Source organism: Prionailurus viverrinus, chromosome C2 (assembly GCF_022837055.1).
Source record: "Prionailurus viverrinus isolate Anna chromosome C2, UM_Priviv_1.0, whole genome shotgun sequence".
In the NCBI taxonomy this organism is placed as follows: Eukaryota; Metazoa; Chordata; class Mammalia; order Carnivora; family Felidae; genus Prionailurus; species Prionailurus viverrinus.
In genome coordinates this window covers 106,893,853-106,916,193 of record NC_062569.1, presented here as the reverse complement: position 1 = coordinate 106,916,193, position 22,341 = coordinate 106,893,853, and the positions used below count along the sequence as shown (strand labels likewise).

The 22,341-nt window shown below is 35.8% G+C and overlaps 1 protein-coding gene across 7 annotated transcripts in view; it reads right to left on the bottom strand.

Moving 5' to 3' along the window:
• Nucleotides 1-22,341, bottom strand: part of CBLB (Cbl proto-oncogene B) — a 231,140-nt gene that overhangs the window by 9,641 nt on the left and 199,158 nt on the right. For 6 of the 7 annotated variants that reach the window (XM_047874977.1, XM_047874978.1, XM_047874979.1 and 3 more), the window contains 3 exons: nucleotides 22,190-22,321; nucleotides 19,452-19,592; nucleotides 11,770-11,889 (listed from right to left, as the gene is read on the bottom strand). In XM_047874977.1, the coding sequence (XP_047730933.1) occupies nucleotides 11,770-11,889; nucleotides 19,452-19,592; nucleotides 22,190-22,321 (393 nt within the window). The remainder of the gene's footprint in view (nucleotides 1-11,769; nucleotides 11,890-19,451; nucleotides 19,593-22,189; nucleotides 22,322-22,341) is intronic. The other variant, XM_047874981.1, reaches the window with a different exon arrangement.

Below are 22,341 nucleotides of genomic sequence, written 5' to 3'. Positions count from 1 at the left end.
AAGATATTATGGGGTCTCATATTCCTGATGCAGATGCCTAGGGTCGGTGGGGGGGTACCCAGTGTGGGGCTTGAACTGCCTGCTGCAGCGAGGACCTCTGTCCCCATGATATCCCTCCTGCTTGTAGGCTGCCATTCCAGGGGTTTGGCTCGGAGCCACATTTCCTCTCTGCCCCTTCTACCCTTGTCAATGTGGGTTTTTCTTTTTGTAGCTCTGGAAGAGCTTTTTGCTAGTCTTCTGGTCATCCTCAGAGACAGTTGCTCTATGTGTGGTTGCAGGCTTAGCGTTTCAATAAGAAGAGGTGAGCTCAGGATCGATGATGCTACCATCTTCTCACCCTAAAGGTATGTATTTGTGATCCTAGTAGATAACACTAAAAAAAATGGTACCTTTTACCAGGAAAAACCCCCAGGAAACCCATCTGTTATATAAGGCTGCTATAATTAATACTGGCAATGTAATTTGCAGATGACTCTTCTTTACTTGAAAAAAATTAGTAAACATAATTCAAGAAATCTAAGTTAACAAGGAAACACACACACACACACAATGATTATGTCAACCCTAGGGTAGTGAAGGTATCTCTGATCCTGAAACTGGTATTTTTTCGTTTTACACACAAAATATCAACCAGGGAAAGTGATTCAAATGACCTCTAAAAGGAATCAGGACAGATTTTAAACACAATTAAAAAAAAAAAAAGACTTTCTTAAAGCAAAGATTTATTTTCCCAATAGATATTTTCCCTTGAAATTCAAAACTGACATATCCCAGCTCATTTAAACCTAGTCCTCATTGCAATGTTAGGGCAATGTTCCTCAAAACAATGCTGGCATCTCTTCAAAATCTTACAAATGCTTGGAATTTTAATTTTATCATGTATTGGAGCCTACAAATAGAAGTAAAATGGACTCTGTTTCAACTTTTGGCCACTTGTTATATATAAATTTCCATTTATTAATGAATATTTATTCAATTTGGCATAGCTTAACTCTGTACCAGGTAATTGACAGCTACAACAGAGACTTTACTTGATGTAGATGAGGAACATTACATAGAGATGGGATTGGTCAGATGCATCTCATTCTCACAACTAAGATTTTGAGTGACCTTGAGCTAAGTAATTTACTTGTACAATTCTCACTTTCTAAATCTACTTTCCTATCTCATTTTTAGAGGTATTATTTATCCCTTCTCAGTCAGGTAGTATGCAAATTAATTAATGTAATGGCCTCTTCAGCACATATACTGAGCATTAAAAAGAAAGGACAATGAATTCACTCTCTATGATAACTGCTATACTTAAATGCTATGGAACAGTAATTACTCTAAATTAATAGCAATGTCAGAGAAGTGTGGAAGGGGGGGGGGGAAAGCAGGGGATTTGTTGTGAGTGCCTATTTTTATACAGAAAGCTTTTAAGGAAGATCTGTTATAACCTGAACTAAGAGTGGAAACTATTAAAAAAAAAAAGTGGGGAGGCATTTTCACGCTCATCATTAGAGCAAAATACTTAAAGCCAATCCTTCTTTCTACACATCTCTTTAAAAAACTTACAGACAGCCTTCACTTTCCCACTTGTTGTTTTTTTACAATGTCTAAAAGAGACACCGGGTCCTTATTCCCTTTAGAATGTGTAGGTAATAGAAAGCAGCAGTGAAACAGAAGATGAAACTATCTCATAGTTCCCGAAATGCTGTTATAATTTTGGAGTCCGCTGGAATTACTATGAATTTTTCCAACTCTATGGGAATTTCTGTACCTGAATAAATGCCATCCTTGTGTATTCTGGTGCCGCTGCCCATGCTCATCATCGTTTTGAACTATGAGCAATGGCAATGATATCAAAGTGAGTGCAAGAATACTTGGAGCGTGGGTTCTAAACAGTACATCTTTTTGAAGCACCAGTTTTACTCGAGGAAGTGAGAAAGTCAGTGTTTTTTTAAATAGCAAAATGAATACAGATTTACCAAGGAGGAAAATGTAAAATTTGCATAAGTTTTTAAGATAAAACAGACTTTGAAGCAACTTCCTGATTGTCCACTTTTGGTTAAAGCCAGGGTCTCTGTGCTGTTCAGAGAAAGTGTATCAACAAATGATACAAAATGCACACACACACACCACACACACATATATATATATTTATAACTATAAAATTACATGTTATATATATTATCTCTATATAATCTATATATATATTTAAAATACTCAGCTTAATATTTGGCCCACAGTAACTGCCTTTTAGAAATGATTATTATGTACAATCGGAGACATAATCTCTGTTAATTACTACTTCATGGCTATTTGATTACAGACACCAAGACTTAGACTACTGATTTTCTCAACTAACGATATCTGAGAATTAATGAAACTAACGATATCTGAGAATTAAAAGAAAAATACAAATTTAACTGATCAAGGCATTAGAAGAAATTTTAAACACATCATCATTATGACTTCGTTATTCTTTAAGATAGATCAACTAACTCTGGAACTTATTTATATCATAAGCTTCAATTGCTATCCATAGAGATACTCTGATTTTATAAGCATAGGTTTTAATACAGCTTTCACTAAATTACAAATAAAAAAATCTTCACATACATAGTGGTAGCTAATTATGATAGTTAAAGCTAAAGTTATGTAATTTTTTAATACATCCAAAAAACTGTTATAGGAGAATTACATTATTAAATTTTTAAGAAAAAAGATTCCAGATACTGTGGTTTGAGAACTAAAACTGTAAGGAAAGACGTTTGAGGCAGTTGAATTGTGGTAAAACCTTAACACTACGTTTTCCTTTGTTGAAACACCAAACAAAATCTTATACATATAATTTATCTTTAAACATCTTATCACTAATAACTCCACAGTTCTAACCCTTGAGTGAAGTGAAGCCATGCTTTTCAACTGAGATCTTAATAGAGATAATTATAGAATATTTGGTCTTAATATAAAATTCACTCAATATTCTATGACTTTCCTTTAACCTAGTTAAAAAAAATAGTAGTATTGGAATTAATTCCTCTTCTGATGAGACTTCCTTTATTTTGTCAGTGTATTTGGTAATGAGAGCTTTTACCAAACACATTTAACATAAGTCATGTGCTGAAATTCTAATTTTTTAGTAGTATCTTCAACTGCCTTCTAAACATTGAGAAAATGAAAAAGCTTCCCCAGAGCAAATGCCACATTTCAGCAGCGTGAGCACAAACATAACATTATGACGTTGTTACTCTACTATAACTTGGATTCCCTAGATTTTTAAAGAATGGCATTCAAACCATAGCACATTATATCTTACAACAAGAGAAGAGGAAACTGGAAAATTTATAAAAATGCACACATTGCCAGTATAGTTATGGACCTATGTGACTAATATACCCATGTCAAAAAAATAAGATTATTAAAAAAAAATATCTGCCTCACATACAGGTATATATGCGAATTTTAACAGTCTGGTGAAATCCACTTTTCTTTTTTGGAAATCCACTTATTTCTGATGAACTATTATGACATTCATATCATTAAAAATCAACTGTCACATCTAATATATTTTTGGGAAGCAATAAAATATTTGGAAGACTGTTGGTATATGTAGACATACATGTACCCAGTCTTTTTAGACAAGAAGATAAGGAAATATTTGTAATCAATGAAAAAGTATTTTTAAAATTATAAAAATTTTTTTAATGTTTATTTTTGAAAGAGACACAGAGTGCGAGACAGAGACATAGAATCTGAAGCAGGCTCCAGGCTCTGAGCCGTCAGCACACAGAAAAATATTTGACCCCAAATAATTTTAAATTTTTAAAAAATATTTTTCACATAAAGTTGATATTTAGAACAACATAAAAGACAAGAGAAACTGAATTTGTAGGATGCAGCAATTATACAAGAATCCTTAAAGGTCACCTTAAAAAGGCCTTAATGAAAACATGTCATGCAAAATAAGGGCTATTAGAATCCTAAAGGCACACAGCACCTAGTCTTGAGTTTTCAATGGAGAGACCTAATCCAAAAGACAAAGCCAGCCCCTTTGCTGCTGTGAAATACACTAGTGGACAGCCTATTAGTCCTGTGAGCTGCATGACAGCAAATTATCTTGATGGAAAAAAAGAATCTTATTTTTCTGTGGTTTGACTGTGTTTGTAAACAGAGTTCAGGGAGAAGGTTGAAATGTTTGGTGTTACAGCTAACTGAGGCCTTCAGAGCAATAATCAAGATAATTTTATCACTCAGGTAAAAGCCAGTTGAGGCTTCTGGTAAATCCCTATTTGGGTATATTTTCACAAGGTTGTGACTCAAAGTTCCTCCTTGAAATTTCTAGTGTAATGCTAATCAGAATTCCTACCATCTGAAACCGTATGTGAATGATGTTCCTCTGGGCTATACAACACCCACATATTATGAAGCAAAACTGTAAAGAAGCTGTGTAAATACAGCATTTTGGCCACAACTTTCAAAAAACTTGAATATATGTTTCTTTTAATCCAGAGTTGGTGGCAGTGAATATGTTATTTTAAATCAGTCATGGTACTTTCCTCAAGGTTATATTTTAATGTTATTCCTTAAGGGATTTGTTTCCTTCTCTTATATACAGGCTGTCAGATAATGTCACTCCTTGAATTACACACTTTTTTCATCTGTCTGGAAATCCAGCCCTTTTGACTATTGTTTCAATGACCACCCATGGATATATCTGAAATCTTGGAAGGACTAGAAGTTAATAGGCAAGACAGCGTGGACCAAAATTTGAAAAGGTTAATAGAATTTTCTATACTTTTCTGAGATATCTTAAAATGTTAAAACATATAAAACCATAGAGGGACTTCTACTTCTCCCATGCATATCATCAAGTAGACAAGAACTACTGTGTTAATAATTCTTAAAGCAACTCATTAATTATCTTTATTCCGAGGTTACGGAATGTATGGCTGTCACTATTAACAAATCTTCTGTGAACTGAGCTGTGAGTTTAAAAAAAATCTTGAAAAAGGACAAAAATCTACATAGGAAAAACTTATGATGTTTACAATTATAAGACAAAAATATTGTTTACATTGGTCAAAAAATGCGTGTGTTCAATTCTGGTCCAAAATGGTGACATAAGACCCTTATCTCACCTTCTCCATGGGGACACACCAACTCTGCACCTATTTATAAAGCAATTCCTCTTGAAGAACTGAGAGCCAACTGAACAGCTTCTGTACAACGAAAGAAGGACCAGGCAAAACAGCAAGAGACATGGTAATGAAGGGAACCCAGATTTGTCTGCCTTAGGGCATAGAAAAAAAGCTGTGGTTTAAAAGAGCAACTAGAATATAAAGGGACTAGCCCTAGAACCCTGCCCAACAATGGGAAAGCTGCTGAAACTCCAGGTTGGAGAGGCTGGTGAATGCACAGTATATTTCCCCCTTCACCTTGATAGAGAGGATGGGAAGCAGGGTCCAGGCACCTTAACTGGACTACCACCTCACTGAGCCCTCAGTCCCCAGTCCATACCAGCCCTAGAATCCCACAAGGCAGCTCCAACGTGGTGCACCCTGGTCAGCACTCAATACAGTTCCAGCTGTTGCACTGAGGTGGCAAAGGTACAAAGAACCCTGGAACACTTCCTACACCGCTTCAGCTTCAGGCAGTTTGCTTGGGCACCCCGGGGTGCAGAGTGCTCTGGGACCTCCTGGCTCACGCCTGCACTGGCTCCGAGTGCCCTGGGCCTCTACAGCCGACCTTGGCTCCAGTCACCCCTCCAGGGCAACTCCGCACTGAGCATCCTGTGACACCCTGGCTTGCACCCACTTCAGCAGTCCTGCCAGGGCGTTCTCTGCTTGGAGATCCCTGGGACCATGCCAGCCCGGGCACACTTCAACTTAGGGACCTCCAGCCAAATGCAACAGGCACACAGTCTATACAAAAGAGGACCATACACGAGACTGTTTCATCATGTTTAGAAGTTGCCATTCCACCTAATTCATAGACACCAAAATCACCCAAAATGACAAGACAGAGAAACATGCTCCAAATTATAGACAAAACCTCAGAAAAATAATTAAATTAACACAGATTATTAGGCATATTGCTTAAGAGTTTAATGAACATAAAAATGAGCACTGGACTGCAGAGAAGAGTAGAACTCAACTTCAACAAAGAGATAAACAATACAAAGAACCAGTCAGAGCTGAAGAATAGAATAAATGAAAAATACACTAGAAGAAATTAACAGTACTTTAGCAGATGCAGAAAAATGGTTCTGTAAGACAGGATAATGGAAAGCACCCAAGATGAGCAGCAAAAAGAAAAAAAGAATTCAAAAAAGAAGGCTAGGTTAAAGGATCTCTTGGACAACATCAAGCAAACATTGAAAACATCTCTAACTTGGGGAAGAAAACAGAAGAATCTGGAAGAAGTCAGGAAGCATACAGTTCAAAACAAGTTGAACCCATGAGGTCCACACTATGACACATATTCATTACAATGTTAAGATTAAAGATAAAGAGAATTTTAAACGCAGCAAGAGAGAAGCAAAATGTTATATACCAGGGAAACTGCACAAGGCTGATCTCTCAGCAGAAACTTTGCAGGCCAGATGGGAATGGCAGAGTACATCCAAAGTACTGAAAGGAAAAAACCTACAACCAAGAATACCCAGAAAGGCTGTCATTCAGAATTAAAGGATAGAGTTTCCCAGACAGAAAAGCTGAAGTTCGTTGGCACTAAACCAGAGTTCAAAAAAAAAATGTCAAAGGAACTCCTTTGAGAGGAAAAGAAAAGGTCATAATTAGAAGAAAATTGTGAATAAAAAGATATAAACTATGAAAACATATACATAAAATGTGGAGGGGGGAGTGAGAATGTTCTTTGAGCATAGGTTCAAACTTAAGTGACCATCAACTTACTATAGACTGCTATATACTTAGGATATTTACATATGAATCTTATGGTAACCAGACACCCAAAACCTATAATAGGTACATAAAAAATAGCTAAGCATAACACTACAGAAAGTCATCAATCACAAGTAAAGAAAGAAGAAAGGAACATAAAAACTATAAAACAACCAAAAATTAATGAAATGGCAAAAAGTACATACCTATCAATAACTACTTTAATGTAAATGGTCTAAATGCTCCAATCAAAGGACACAGGGCAGCCAAATGGATAAAAAATAAGACCCATCTGTATGGTGTCTACATGAGACTTGCTTCAGATCTAAAGACACATACAGCCTGAAAGTGAAAAGGTGAAAAAAAAAATTCCATGTGAATGGAGATGGAAAAAAAAAAAAAGCTAGGGTAGCAACTTATCAGACAAAATAGACTTTAAAACAATGACTGTAACACAAGACAAAGAAGGGCATTACATAATGATAAACGGTTCACTCCAGCAAGAGAATTTAATGGTTTTAAATATCTATGCCTTGAACATGGAAGCACCTAAATATATAAAGCAAGTATTAACAGACATGAAGAGAGTACTACTGACAGCACTATGATTGGGGACATTAACACTCCACTTACTTCAATGGATAGATTATCCAGACAGAAAATCAATAAGGAAACAATGTCTTTGAACAACACATTAGACCAGATGGACTTCAGATATATGCAGAACATTCCATGCAAAAACATCAAGACACATTCTTTTCTAGTGCACATGGAATATTCTCCAGAATAGATCACATGTTAGGCCACAGAGCAAATCTCAGATTTAATAAGAATGAAATCATATGCTACATCTTTTCTAGTTTCATAACATGTGGTTGGAAATCAATCACAAGGAAAAAAAAAAAGGAAAAATTTCAAACATGTGGAGGCTAAACAATACACTACTAAACACCCAGTGGGTCAACAAATCAAAGAGGAAATAAAATAATACATGAAAACATGAAAATGAAAACACAACAGTATAAAAATTTTTAAGATACTGAGAAAGCAGTTCTAAAGGGAAATTTATATTGATCCAGATCTACCTCGAGAAACAAGAGAAGTCTCAAATAAACAATCTAGCCTTCCATTTAAACGAACTAGAAAAAGAAGAACAAACAGAACCCAAGGTAAGTAGAGGGAAGAAATAATAAACACCAGAGCAGAAACAAATGAAATAGAGACAAAAAAGAAAAAAAAATTGCAAAAGATTGATGAAAAAAAAAAACCCAGACAAAATTGATAAACCTTTAGCTGGATCATCAAAAATAAAAACACAAAATTAGAAACAAAATAGAAATAACAACTGAAACCACAGTAATACCAAGGATTATAAGAAACTACTGCTATAAAAAATTCTATGCCAACAAAATGAACAAAGTAGAAGTGGATAAATTCCTAGAAACATCAAATCTTCTGAAACTAAATCAGGATGAAATAGAAACTCTGAACAGACCAATTACTAGTAATGAAATTGAATTGGTAACCAAAACCTCACAATAGTAGTCCAGAAATGAGTTAAAAAATGAGGATTCATAGGTGAATTCTACCAAATATTTAATACCTATTCTCCTCAAACTATTTAAAAAAAAATAGAAGCTTCCAAATATATTCTGAAAGGCCAGCATTAGCTTGATAGCAAAACCACCAAGACAAGGACACCACACACACACACAAATATCCTTGATGAACACAGATGCAAAAGTCCTTAAAATATGACTAACCCACATTCAAAAATACATTAGAAGGACCATTCACCATGATCAAGTGGAATTTATCCTAGGGATGCAGGGATGCTTCAATATTTGTAAATCAACATGAATATACCAGATCAACAAAACAGGATAAAAATCTTATCTTAATAGATACAGAAAAAGCATTGGACAAGATTCAACATCTGGCTGCTCGTGATAAAAACTCTCAACTAAGTGGGGTTAGAGGAAAGAGACCTCAACATAAAAAGAGCCATATATGAAAAACACACAGCTAACATCATACTCAATGGGAAAAACTGCACTTTCCTTCTAAAATCAGCAGGAAGACAAAGATGTCCACTCTTGCCACTTTTACTCAACATAGTACTGGAAGTCTTAGCCACAGCAATCAGAGAAAAAAAAAAGAAAAGGCATCCAAATTGGTAAGGAAGAAGTAAAGCTGTCACTATTTGCAGACAACATGATACGATTTATAGACAACCCTAGACGCCACTAAAATCTGCTAGAATAAATGAATTCAGTAAAACTGCAGGACACAAAATTAATACACAGAAATCAGTTACATTTCTATACACTAATGATGAAGTAGCAGAGATACAAATGAAAAAAATCTCATTTACAATTGCACCAAAAAGAACACAATACCTAGGAATAAACTTAACCAAGGAAGTGAAAGACCTGTACTTTGAAAACTGTTAAGACATTGGTGAAAGAAACTGAAGATGACACAAGCAAATGGAAAAGTATTTCATGTTCATGGATTGGTAGAATTAAAATGTCATACTACTGAAAGCAATCTACAGATTCAATGCAGTCTCTATCAAAATACCAACAGCATTTTTCACCACTCACAGAACTTTTCACAGAAATGGTACTAAAATTTGTATGGAACCACAAAAGACCCCAAATAGCCAAAGCAATCTTGAAAAAGAAAAACCTAACAGGAGGTATCTTAATCCCAGATTTCAAGATATACTACAAAGCTGCAGTAATCAAAAAAGTATTGTACTGGCACAAAAATAGACACATAGGTCAGTGGAACAGAATTGAGAGCCCAGAAATAAGCCCATGATTATATGGTCAATTAATCTACAACAAAGGAAAGAATATACAATGAGAAAAAGACTGTCTCTTTAACAAATGGTACTGGGAAAACTGGACAGCTACATGCAAAAGAATGAAACTGAAACACTTTCTTACACCATACACAAAACCAAAATGGATTAAAAGTGAGTCTTGAAACCTTAAAACTCCTAGAAGAAAACACAGACAGAAATTTCTTTGACATCAGCCTTAGCAACATTTTTCTAGATAGGTCTTCTCAAATAAACAATTGGGACTACACCAAAATAAAAAGTTTTTGCACAATGAAGGAAACCATCTAGCATACTGAGTGGGAGAAGATATTTGCAAATGATACATCTGATTAGGGGTTAACATTCCAACTATATAAAGAACTCCTCAAACTCAACACTCCTCCCCCAAAATAATAAAAAAATGGGCAGAGGACCTGAATACATTTTTCCAAAGAATACATACAGATGGCCAACAGACACATGAAAAAATGTTGAACATCACTATCAGGGAAATGCAAATCAACCCACAATGAGATCACCTCACACCAATCAGAATGGCTAGAATCAAAATGAGAAAAAATAACAAGTGTTGGCGAAGGTGTCCAAAAAAGGAACCCTCCAGCGCTGTTGGGGGGAATGTAAATTGGTGCAGACAACAGTCTGGAAGTTCCTCAAAGAATTAAAATGGAAATACCATATGATACAGTAATTCGACTACTAGTATTTGCCCAAAGAAAACAACAACACTAATTTGAAAAGATACATGTACCCCTATGTTTTTTGCAGCAGCATTATTTATGATAGCCCAGATACGGAAGGAACCTAAGTGTCTACTGATAGATGAACGGATAAAGATGGTGTGTATGTGTATATGTGTGGGTGTGTGTGCGTGTGTGCGCGCACGCAGAAACAGACCCACAGAGAACAAACTGATGGTTGCCAAAGGGGAGGAGTATGGGGGGGATGGGCAAGATCAGTAAAGGTGAAATGGAGATACAGGCTTCCAGTTATTAAATGAATAAGTCATGAGGATAACAGGTACGATACAGGGAATACAGTCAATGAGATAGTAATGGCACTGAATGGTGAGAGATGGTAGCTACACTTGCAGTGAGCATACCATAAGGTATAGATTTATCAGATCACTATGTTGCATACCTGAAACTAATGTAACATTGTGTCAACCGTCCTTCAATAAAGAAAAATGTGTGTTCAGCATAACCCACACATCAGCCACTCCTCTACTTGGCCATCCACCTATCCAAGAGCCACGTGCTAGGCACTCTTGTGAACGTATGCGGATACAGCAGTGAAGCAAACCATACTCCTATCTTCAAAGCATTAATATTCTAGCAAAGGAGATGGACAAATAAGAATTCAAGCAAACCAATGGAATTTCAGGCGGTGACAGATGCTATGAAGAAAAATAAAGCACAAGAAGAGTGCAGAAAGGGACTGCGTAAGGTATGGGGAACCATTTTAGATATGCTGTTGGGGGAAGGCCTCCCAAAAAAGCAAAGCAGCGGCATTTCATTATTATTGGTTAGGAGTATGACTGGTATTTACTGAGACGGCACATTCTTCCCTCATTCTACGTAATAGCTGACAGGGGAGCACTGCAGTATCACCCTTAAGTAAGGTTGGAAAATTAATAGTTTGGTGCTAATATTAATTCTAAAGAGAATTCTCCCTTTAATAGAGAAATAAGAGAATGCAGCATGTTGATGCACGAAGAGATTTTTCCCATTTCTCATCTCTGGTATGGCAAAACAAAGGTTACAGAAGGAACAGACTCTGAATCAGAATATGTGCTTTACTGAGTGATAAGGTTAATATGAAAGCTGCTTCTTTTTTTCTTTTTTTTTCTTATTTGTGGGGCAGTTTCGTAGGGATTCCACTTGTAATACAAGTTTTATAAGCACACTGTAAAGTGACAAAAATACTTTGCTGGGAGTGCTCATTAAATTCTGTAACGAATAAAAAAGTGCTCTGAAAACCAGCAAGCACTGTAGAAATGCAAGGAAGCATTATTACTATTGTTCGCTAACTCACCTGAAGGTGAAGGAAGCGGATCATAGTCCTGTGATGCTCTGTTGGCTTTGACATTTTCGCCTGGTAATCTCCTAGCAGGAGGCAAAGGAACTTGGCCACTTGCTGGATCAAGAAAGGGATCTTAAAAGTAAAGATAATTTTCAAATTAAAATGATTATCTCTACCAAGTGGCTGAAGGAAAAAATCCTAGAAATTCTCTATAAAGATCAAAGGTTTTGGAAATAAATTAGAAAAATAATTTCATGACTGGTATTAACCATTTTCTAACCCACTTGCCTATGTCTAATTTATTCATCACTTGCTCAAATATGCTCCTCCTATTTATTCCTAGATAATACAAAATGCTAATTTTATATTTAAAATTTTCAGATCTTAATTATAAAATTCTTGGTGATAAAAGCTGCTTCAAATTATTATTTTCTGTCCCATTCTGTCCTACACAATGAACAGAGGCTGTTGTAAAAAAATTTTTTTGACTTTTGCCTATAAGTGTCATTATCAAATCAGTTAATCTTTAAAATGGACCTGACATTTGGGATTTGTGAGGATTAAATAAATTCATGTACATAAATTTCCTGTACATATAAAGTGTCTTTTAAAATACTACTATATTGGGCATCCTATGCTAAAAGTCTTATTTTTGAGACAGAGAGAGAGAAAGAGACAGGGTGGGGGGAGGGGCAGGGAGGGGGCAGGGACAGAGGATCTGAAGCAGGCTCTGTGCTGTCAGCACACTTCAGGGCTTGAACTCACCAACTGTGAGATCATGACCTAGCCTAACCATGTGAGCCACCCAGGTGCCCCTAAAAGTCATTTTTAACTGGCTCACTAAACAGTAAATTCAATTACTAAAAATTGTGCTATTAACATTAAGGTTCGCACATACACTAAAAAGTGACATTTTCAACCACCTTGGCAGTCAGAGAGGGGGTATCTGAAACACTGCAAATTGTGAATTGTACACAAATAAAAAATTATTTTGCTACTTCTGATGTTTATTAACTGGAACTGAAGGCAGAAAAATAAATTTTGTCAGTGGTACTATGGTAAATTGTTAGGATCATAAACCTAACTGATTTAAAATTAGTAGTTTATGGATTTAAATCCATAGAACTGGTTTCAGTTCTGAGTAGGTCCACATTACCTCTGCCATTTCTGATTCACTGATAATTTACTTAGCCATACCACTTCTATCTCTGATTCCTCTGTTTTCTTCTCTCATATTACTTTCTTTTATGTCTGTCAGTATCTCCAGAGGTACTCTAAGTTCTTTTGAGGGCAGGGGTCTTACGTTACTCATCATGTTTGAATTATGTCCTCTAACACACAGTACCAAGCACGCTGCTTGGCAAATAGCCTAAACTTCAAAAGTATTTGCTTTTAACTACCAAAACAAACCCAAATAGATTACTATTTTTCACAAATTCAAAATCAGTGAAATCTGAAATGCTACCATAAGTAAAAATTGTAGATATTAAGGATCCGATTATATTTCATTGTTTGAACATCCCTTCAAGTTTGTCATTAAGAATATGTAAGGATTATTTATAAGAAGAAAATGAACACCTATTTATACTAGTTTTTGACTAGATAATGTAAGGCAAGAGTTGAAGTCTTTGATTATTATTTTCCTCTCTTGAGTACAGTAATTATTCCTGGCTTTGCTGGAGGCTTTTTGACCTAAGTAAGGCTACTAAACTTGCTTTCATTAAATTCGAGATTAAAATTTGTGTTAGATTTAGCACTTTCAGTATTTGAAGAGTTAATGGTTCAGCCTCATTAACTTTGCTGAAATATTTTAGGAAGCAATGAGAAGATAAATCAAATTCCATGCAACAAATGTTAATCATTTGATTTGGAAGAGTAACCAATGGAACCAAGTATGGTGATTTCTGCATAAGTTTAGAAATTTCCTCACGATTTAGATTTAAATATTCATAAAATTTACTTTCAGTTATTGTGCATTTTAAACATCACTGATATAACATTAGGTCAGAGGAAAGAATGCCTTTTACAATACACATACTTTTTAAAAATTTCTTTAGGGTAATTTATAGGTTTGTCAGATATGCTGTTACTAATCATGCATTTAAGACTAAACATTAGATTCTGGATATACTACAGTTCATAAGTAGACTAAAATATACAGCTGTATGATAATGCTCCATGAAACGATTTCACTTAAAAAGTCACTAAAAATATGGTCATAAACAGCAAAAATACTTAGTTCAATTCTGAATCACTACCATACGTCTTCCTTCATGCTAAGTTTGCTACTGGGCAGGTATAGGGCACACTGGGCTTCTATAGCAATTTGTAAAGTTGAAAGTATTCATGCTTCATTGGGAAAAGATAGACAACACAATTACTACGGAGAGTATAATAATTATCAACTGTCTCCTGATAAAAAGAAAATTTGAAAAGCAATAAGGTTTTCAAAAATAAATTCTTCAAAAACTAACTGAAGTAAAATTTTGTATCCACACTTAGAATTAAAACGTACAAATTGAAAATACCATAGCCGATGTACCATTTATATAGTAATAAAAGTTTGAGAAATGAGTGAATAAACATGATGGGATTAATCTATTCTAAAAAGCAAAGTGCTATTGCCTGTGATTTACAATATGGTAATGCTAAATTGAAAATTTAATACTTCATTTAAAGATTATAAAAATCTAAGGAAAGACAGGGAGGAAAGGTTTGCTCACTGTAAAAGAAGTGGGAAAATTTGCATCGACCAAAATTATGCTGTGTAAGAAGGAAACCTATCGAATGGTTATCTCAAGGAAGAGGCGTCATGGAATGTTTTTCTTAATTCTTGTTTTTGTTATCTGAAATACTTCCAAATTTTTACTCAAGTGTAGAAAAAGAGGCAAATAAAACTGGACAGTTAAAACAGTGGCATATTTCCTCTGGGGCTGTCCAAAGACCATCTGCAGTATTTACCAGTTATCCCCCAAATTTTAAAAGAACATCAATGCAGGATCTAATAGCTAGAAGAGCTATGTAGGTGAAATAAAATTCCTCTCTCTGTGGCCCTCACTCTTTAACTCACATTTACAAAATCCACACTGTGATTAAATCCTCCAGTATTAGAGAACTCACTACCCCTCTGAGATACAATAATTCTTTAAAAATTTTTTAAGAATTCCTTAAGAATTTAGGAAATTACGATGAAATTTCATTCTTAATTACTCTTCTCTGGTCTGCCTTGGAAGGAGACACTGAGGCTATCTAACCCTTCTTTCCCAAATATTGTAACTAGATACAACTCTTTATATATAGATATAGATATATAGATATAGATAATAGATATATATAGATATACATATATATTTATATATATGTATATCTATATATATCTCCAAGGTTGTCTCTCTCATTAAATGTTGCAGTTCTTTTAATCTGCTATAGTTTTTTGCAATCAGGTGTAAATTCCCTTCAGCATCCTGGCTCTCTTCCCCCAGGAATACCCCAGCTCAGTATTTTTCAAAATTGAACATGCCTCATGGTCCCCTAGAAGGCTTATGGAAACACAGATTGCTGGGTGCAGAGTTTCTACCCCAGAGTTTCTGATTTAGTAAGTCTTCTGTGGAGCACAAGAATTTTAATTTTTAAACAAGTCCCTCTGGCAGGGGACCTGGCTCAGTGGGTTAAGCTTGACTTCAGCTCAGGTCAAGATCTCGTGGTTCATGAGTTCAGTTAGTCAGCTGTGCTGACAGTTCAGAGCCTGGAGTCTGCTTTGGATTCTGTGTCTCCTTCTCTTTCTGCCCTCCCCAACCCCCACTCGTGCTGTCTCTCTCTCAAAAATAAACAAACTTAAAAAAAAATTGGTTTAAACAATTGCCCTGGTGACACTGATGGTGCCGGTCTGAAGACTACAATTTGAGAACCAACCGCTGCTCTAGCCCATCAGTCCTTCAACATGTCACCACAGTGGTCCCACGCCAGCCGAGCACTGGGGAGGACCTCACCTCACCCCTCCGATCTGATCTCTGTGAGTGAAACCCTCAAATGTCACGAGCTCCCTTGGTAGCCACATCATGATAGTGTTTCATAAAGGTCATAGTTAACAAAACTGCCTAAATTCCCTTCAATAACTCTTGCTAACAATCCAAATATTCTATTTTACTTGTGAAATTGCATTTCTGGATCCAAATGGAAAACTTTCATTTGATTGTAATAAAGTCAAATTTGCTGGCTTTTAGAGTTGAATTGTGACTTTAAGATTAGAGAAGGACTTCAAAAGAGATCCAGGTTAGAAAAATAGTGAAAGGAAGGTTCAATAAGGGCTGCCAGATGTGTTGTGTATTTTGTGCACTGCACAAAGACATGCAGTTATGGGAATGAGCAGAGTTCAAGACAGCCTGGGCTTTGTTCCAGGAGCACCGGCCCTGGCACAAAGTGGAAGGAGGGGTGCCTCTTTCAAGGCACCAGCACAAAAGAAGTGCCTCTGTGAATGGAACAAAAGCACATATATGCTAACAAAGTGTAAGGCTTTTTTTGAGGATTCTTGAGGTTTTGTGAAGATAGGACTATAGCCCGTCCAGAATGGATGCTCATGCACAGCAGTGGGCATTACTATTTGCCAAAAGAAATCTTGCATGAAGGCTGAAGACAGAAAACAGATAAAAGAAGCATCAGAGCTGTGCCCTGCTTTGCTTCCCCTCCAGCTCCTGCAGGAATCCTGAGGCTCCTTTGCAGAAACGCAGGACCTTGCAGTTTGAAAACTGCTGTTATAAGGCTGGAAAGGTAAACCTGACTCTGGTGTGCAGGGCACTGAATACTGGGAACAGAGACGGAGGTTTGATTAGGTATTTAATACAACGTCATGAGGAAATCCAATTTTTTTTTTTTTAAGACATCTATCCTTTGTCTTTAATTAGGGATAATGATTTGATCAAGGAAACCAAATCTCAATCATGCCAGTAAAGGTGACACTGGACTAAAATTGTAAAGACTGAACAATGTGAAAACAATGGCAGTGCAATGCTCATACAGTCTGTTAAATGTAACAATCACCTCTGTTTACCTTTTATGGTTCTAGAATTATTGAGTCAAACTTTCATTTATCATTTACAGAGTATTTCACGAAATTCAATGAAAGAAGAGTGAAGACAGGTCAAAAGTCTTATACTTTAGATATACAGTGTGTTAAATAATTTGTAAAATGATACTCAAATACTTATTTATGAGTGAAAAGAAACCTACATGTTCTATTGTTATGTAGAAAAATTACAGTATTTCTTTTGAAAAAGAGGAGAGCTAACACATGTGGCTTAAGAGGGTACAAACTTCCAGTTATAAAATAAATCATAGAAATTAAAAGTACAGCATAGGGAATGTAGTCAATAATACTGATATTACACTAGATGGTGACAGACGGTGACTACACTTATTGTGGGGAGTACTGGCTAGTGCATAGAATCACTGAATCGATATGTCGTACACCTGAAACTAATATGACATTGTATGTTAATTATGCTTTGATGAAAAATAAATAAAATTGAATAAAAACAGTTGTCTCAATGGATCTCAGTATTTGGCAACAGACTAGAAATTTGTCATGTGAATGATATGAAAGGCTAGAAGAGGGAAAAAAAAGTTTTTTTCTTGGAAGTATTTATGATCAAGGGATGCCAACATTATTGAGAGTGGAATTAGAATACCTCCATGTATAAAAGAAGGTCAAGAATGACAGTCCCAGGTTCCAACAACACCGCCCTGGCCCCATGCTAACCTCACACCACAGGTTAAGGCTGACTACTGCCAAGATGCCTGGCAGCCAAGCAAAATCAAAAACAAGCAAAACTCTATAGGAAATAAAACCGTTTACGTAAGTTTTGTTTTACTGAGTAAAAGGGGCATTTTCTTTCTGTAATTTTTTAATAATGAGAGCATTTTTGTGAAGTTTTTTATATGAAGCACCATGAAAAATTAAATTATGGTAAAGAACTCAAACATTTTACAACTAACTCTTTTGATTAAAAACAGGTAGACGTCTGTATTTGTGTAAAATGTTCTCTTCCAACTCCTGGAAGGCTTGACTTAATTTTAAAAGAAGGCACTACATTGGCTTTTACTTAATGGGGCCTAAATCACATATATAAAAGGTAATAGATACACTGCAGGAATCTGACCAGAGACTATCCAGAAATTAGCCTTGGGAAAGGTTAAGATTTAGAGTAATTTTTTTTTTTTTTATGTTTGAGTCCACGTGTAAAACAAAGATTTGAAGGAGAGAAAAAGATAGCAAATGTTATCAGTGTTTATAAGAATGAACAGGAGTCTCATAGTTATCTATGCTTTCTGCTTGGATTCGAAGGCATATGAGTTTTCACCCTCTGATTAGCAGTACCCAGTGAATTCACTCCAGGAGAGCAGGGAGGCATCCAACAGAGCGGGTGACACAGAAGACAATTCAATCAGTATTTACTGATGAAAAAGTGAACTCAAAATTATTTCTTAAACTACTTTTAGGAGCTGAAGCTACCTATTCTAAGTTACAGGTGTGTAATTTGTCGGTCTTATCCATAAATGACCTCAAACTTTCTAGGTTATCAAACTAAGTGGAAAAGAAAACCCTAGAAGAAAGATGAGTGCTGGAAGTGAATAATAGTTAAGATTCACAAGTTTTCACTGAGGCACAGAGGAGGCCAAAGCACAAATTGAGCACTTATTAAAAAGTGATTTTAAAGTCTGCTTATTTATTTTGAGAGAGAAACAGAGAGAGAGAGAGAGAGAGAGAGAGAGAGAGAGAGAGAGAGAGAGAATCTCAAGCAGGCTCAGTGCTGTCAGCACAGAGCCTGACACTGGGCTCAAGCTCACAAACTGTGAGATCATGACCTGAGCCAAAATCAAAAGTCGGACAGTTAACCAGCTAAGTCTCCCAGGCGCTCCGCTTATTAAAATCTTTTAATGATTTATCTAATATACAAATGTATCCAAAGTAAATTGAGATAAATGTTTCCGAACACAGATCAGTCTCACCAGTATGACATACTGGAACAGTTAATATCAGCAGATTCACTGTAACTGATTATTTTTTCCTGACAGTTCTGGCTAATGGAGCAGATGGCTTATTAAGTCTCTTTATTTTTATTTTTACTCCTCACTTGAAAGGTTTAAAAAAAATCTGTGTATTAATTTTTCCTGGAAAAACAATAATTTAAGTAGATATATTGAGACATTAAAAATAACGATGGTAACAATAAAATGTAGATATTTCAGAAAAACTTCTCTATTAATGCTGTAATAATGCAATTTACCAAAATATTATCTTTTTGAATAAAATTATAGCCATAGCTAGTAAAATTAAAACTTATTAGAAAAACATACGGTACACAGAATCGGGACAGTCTAAATTCTGTCGTCATCACTAATAGGTTAATCACGGAGCCCTTTTGGTTCTCAGGGAAGCCTTGTGTGACATTAGGGTGTTATGTGGATTGGAGGAGCTCCATAGAATCTATGATTCCTATCGCTTTTGTCATTTGTGGAATCCTTTGCATTAAAATCAACCAACTGACAAGCAAACCTACGCAATTTCTCATTTTCTCTACCCAGAATGTTCTGCTAGGGAGCTAGAAACCAATAAATTACTGATGCTTATTTGACGGTATGATCTTAGAAATATTCTTGTTTTAAGTGAAAAGTTTTCTTTGGCTTTTTCCTCTCACCTGAAGGAAGAAGGAAAAGGTCCTGTCCTGAGGATGGTCGGCTATTGGAGCCAGGAGGTTTTGAGTGTTCGATGAGGCTGTGCCTTGCAGGTGGTGGGGGAGGTGGCAGGGATGGGGGGAGGGCATCAAAAGCATCTTCACCTGCATTTAAAGAAAGGTGAATATCAACAGCAAAACCTCATTAATGAAAACACAGCATCAGGCCAAAGCAATGATTGATTTTCTCTTGCTGCTCCTAAAGAACTTCACCGGCAGGGTTTATCTAGCAGTTTACCAACTTTGATAATGAAAGCTAATTATTTTCTGGGAGTGTTTGGAGAGAAACACAGGCACATAAACACACATGTACAGGTGTAAACTTTTCCTATCACCCAGGCCTTTCTGTTAAAAAAGCAGTACTGCGGGTTATGAAAAAGCTGATTATCTACTTATAACCTTTATAATAGTAAGACACGGGAAGTTAGAACTAAAAATTATTATAGGTCATACCATCAAAACCAGAATTTTTTATGTAACAATAAGAGTTCACAGCCTCTTATTAGAAAATCACACTATGCACAAAAATTTTAATGTTACAGAACAGAATAATCTTTTAAAGTTTGTTCTGAATTTTAATTCATTTAAACTAATGTTCCACATATTTCATTGTTAAAATATAGAAAATGAACATACAGTACAGGAATATATTTGTCTACTTATCAGATATTTCTAAAAAGGAACAGCTAAATATAGAACTATGTTCTGTGGTCCCCAAACTACTTATATCTGCATATTTCCCAGCTTTAGTAACTACAGAATATTGCAGAATGCTTTTATGTCTACTTATTTTTCCCCTGCCACATCTTACTATTCTACTCACATTTTCCCATATCTTGATTCTTTAAAACAATAAAATTGCAAAGTATGTATTTTTGTAAGTAATCTCAAATACTTTGTGAATCAAACAGGATATAAACAAACACGTACATGTTCCAGTAATAAAAATGCATGTTAAATTTATCGACTTAAGCCAAAGTTACATTTTAAAGAAAAATGGTTTTACCATTCATCTAACTTGCCTTGCAAAAAATATTCAAAACACATTCTCTAATGATCATAGATATTTGTCTAACTTAAAATATTTGAAGGTATGAGGGTGGAGGGAGAGAGCTTTACTGTCAGCCCAGCCTTCAGCTATTTGCTACATTCATCATCTTATTCATTCAAATCCTTTTTCAGCCCCTAAATGTCAGGTCCCATGCTAGGCACGTGGGTAACTATGAAGATCAAAATCATAAGGACCTGATCCAAGGAACTTAGAGTCCACAAGGAGATCTAAGAAAAATTCACAAAGAGGTATGATTCACAGGTGAAAGTATCACAGGTCCCACAGAGAAAGCTACACGTTTAAGAGGCAAGGGAAATGTAGAAAGTGGCATTTAGCAAGGTGTTACCAAGAACAGGAAGGCCGGGGATATCAGAGCCTCAAAACCACTTATTCATCAAATGCTAGGATGGTATCTTCTTGACAGACTGAATAGTATAAAATAAATAGTATAAATAAAGCATGAAATGCACATGAAGAGCTAGAGGAAGGTTGAGTTGTAAAGACAGGCGGGAACACTGATCTGCACTGTCCGATGTGGTAGTCAGCATCCACACATGGCTATTTAGCTTAAATTAAAATTCAGTTCCATCCACAGTCACACATGTGAATATATACATTCATCACTATATAAAGTTATATTGGACGATGCTTGATTTAGATCATCAAGACTTGGGTAGCAGGTCAAAAACCAGCATATAGGAAGAAGTGGGAGGGAGAAAAAAACTGGAGGTAAAGAAGTTAGCAGGTGCTTGTAATTCATGTAGTTGAGAATGAAGCACTGAACTACAGAATGAACAGGAGCAAAAGACACTGCTGTTACATAACTAGAAACACTGGTTGATGGGGTTTGTGGAAAAACAAGAGTCATTTCACATTTCTGGGAGCCTAATAATTAATTCACATAAGCCTATAAATGGACCTTCATCATACGTTATGTTAAGGTGACTTGTGAAGCCTTAAGGTGTGTGGAGATTCTAATTGTCTTCCTCTAAAAATAGGGGGAGAAGCTTCCAACTTAGAATTAATGAAATCAACACAGATACCAGCACCAGCCAAGTTTAACATATATACACACATGTACCTTCACACATGTACACACACACACAAACTAGTGTACTTCATATTAAAATTTGAACCAGAAAAATTGAGATTCCTTGGATGTGCAGTTGCAATGATTCTATGACAGAATCTATTTCTCAGTTCTCTAGAATAAAATATGTAAGTTTCCAAAATGTAATTAGCTAAGTGAATGGGGTCATTGTATCCTGAAAGAAAAAGTAAGTACACATTCATTAAAGAATTGTACTTAAAGAAAATCTCAGATGAACATTTCAAGTCTAGTGGAACACAAGGCCTCAGGGGAAGGAATGATGCTCTGATAGGTTTTTAAGATTGCATTTAGTACATGAGAAGACAGCTTGATAACACGGAGATTGATGGCCAGCTACGTACACCATTGCTTCAATCATATAAGTGGAATAATGGTTACATGAATTTAAGAGCCACCACTATCCAGAGAATCCATTCTAATTCAGACCAACTCATAACCTTGTAAGTCTGTGTTACACTGAACTCTGAATTCTAATAATTCAGATATTAACTGAAAGAAGAGGCAGGGTGGCTTATTTGAAAAATTTTTAAAGGTTTCAACCTAATGGAGGGATGAGAAGATCATAATCAGAGGGCGTCCTGTTGAGTGAAGAACCATGCTTTGGATTGTCCCGAGTTGGAGGCCTGGCAGGTGGTAATGGCACTGGATCAGAGGCTGAATCAAAAACATCTCCTAGAGGATAACACAAAATC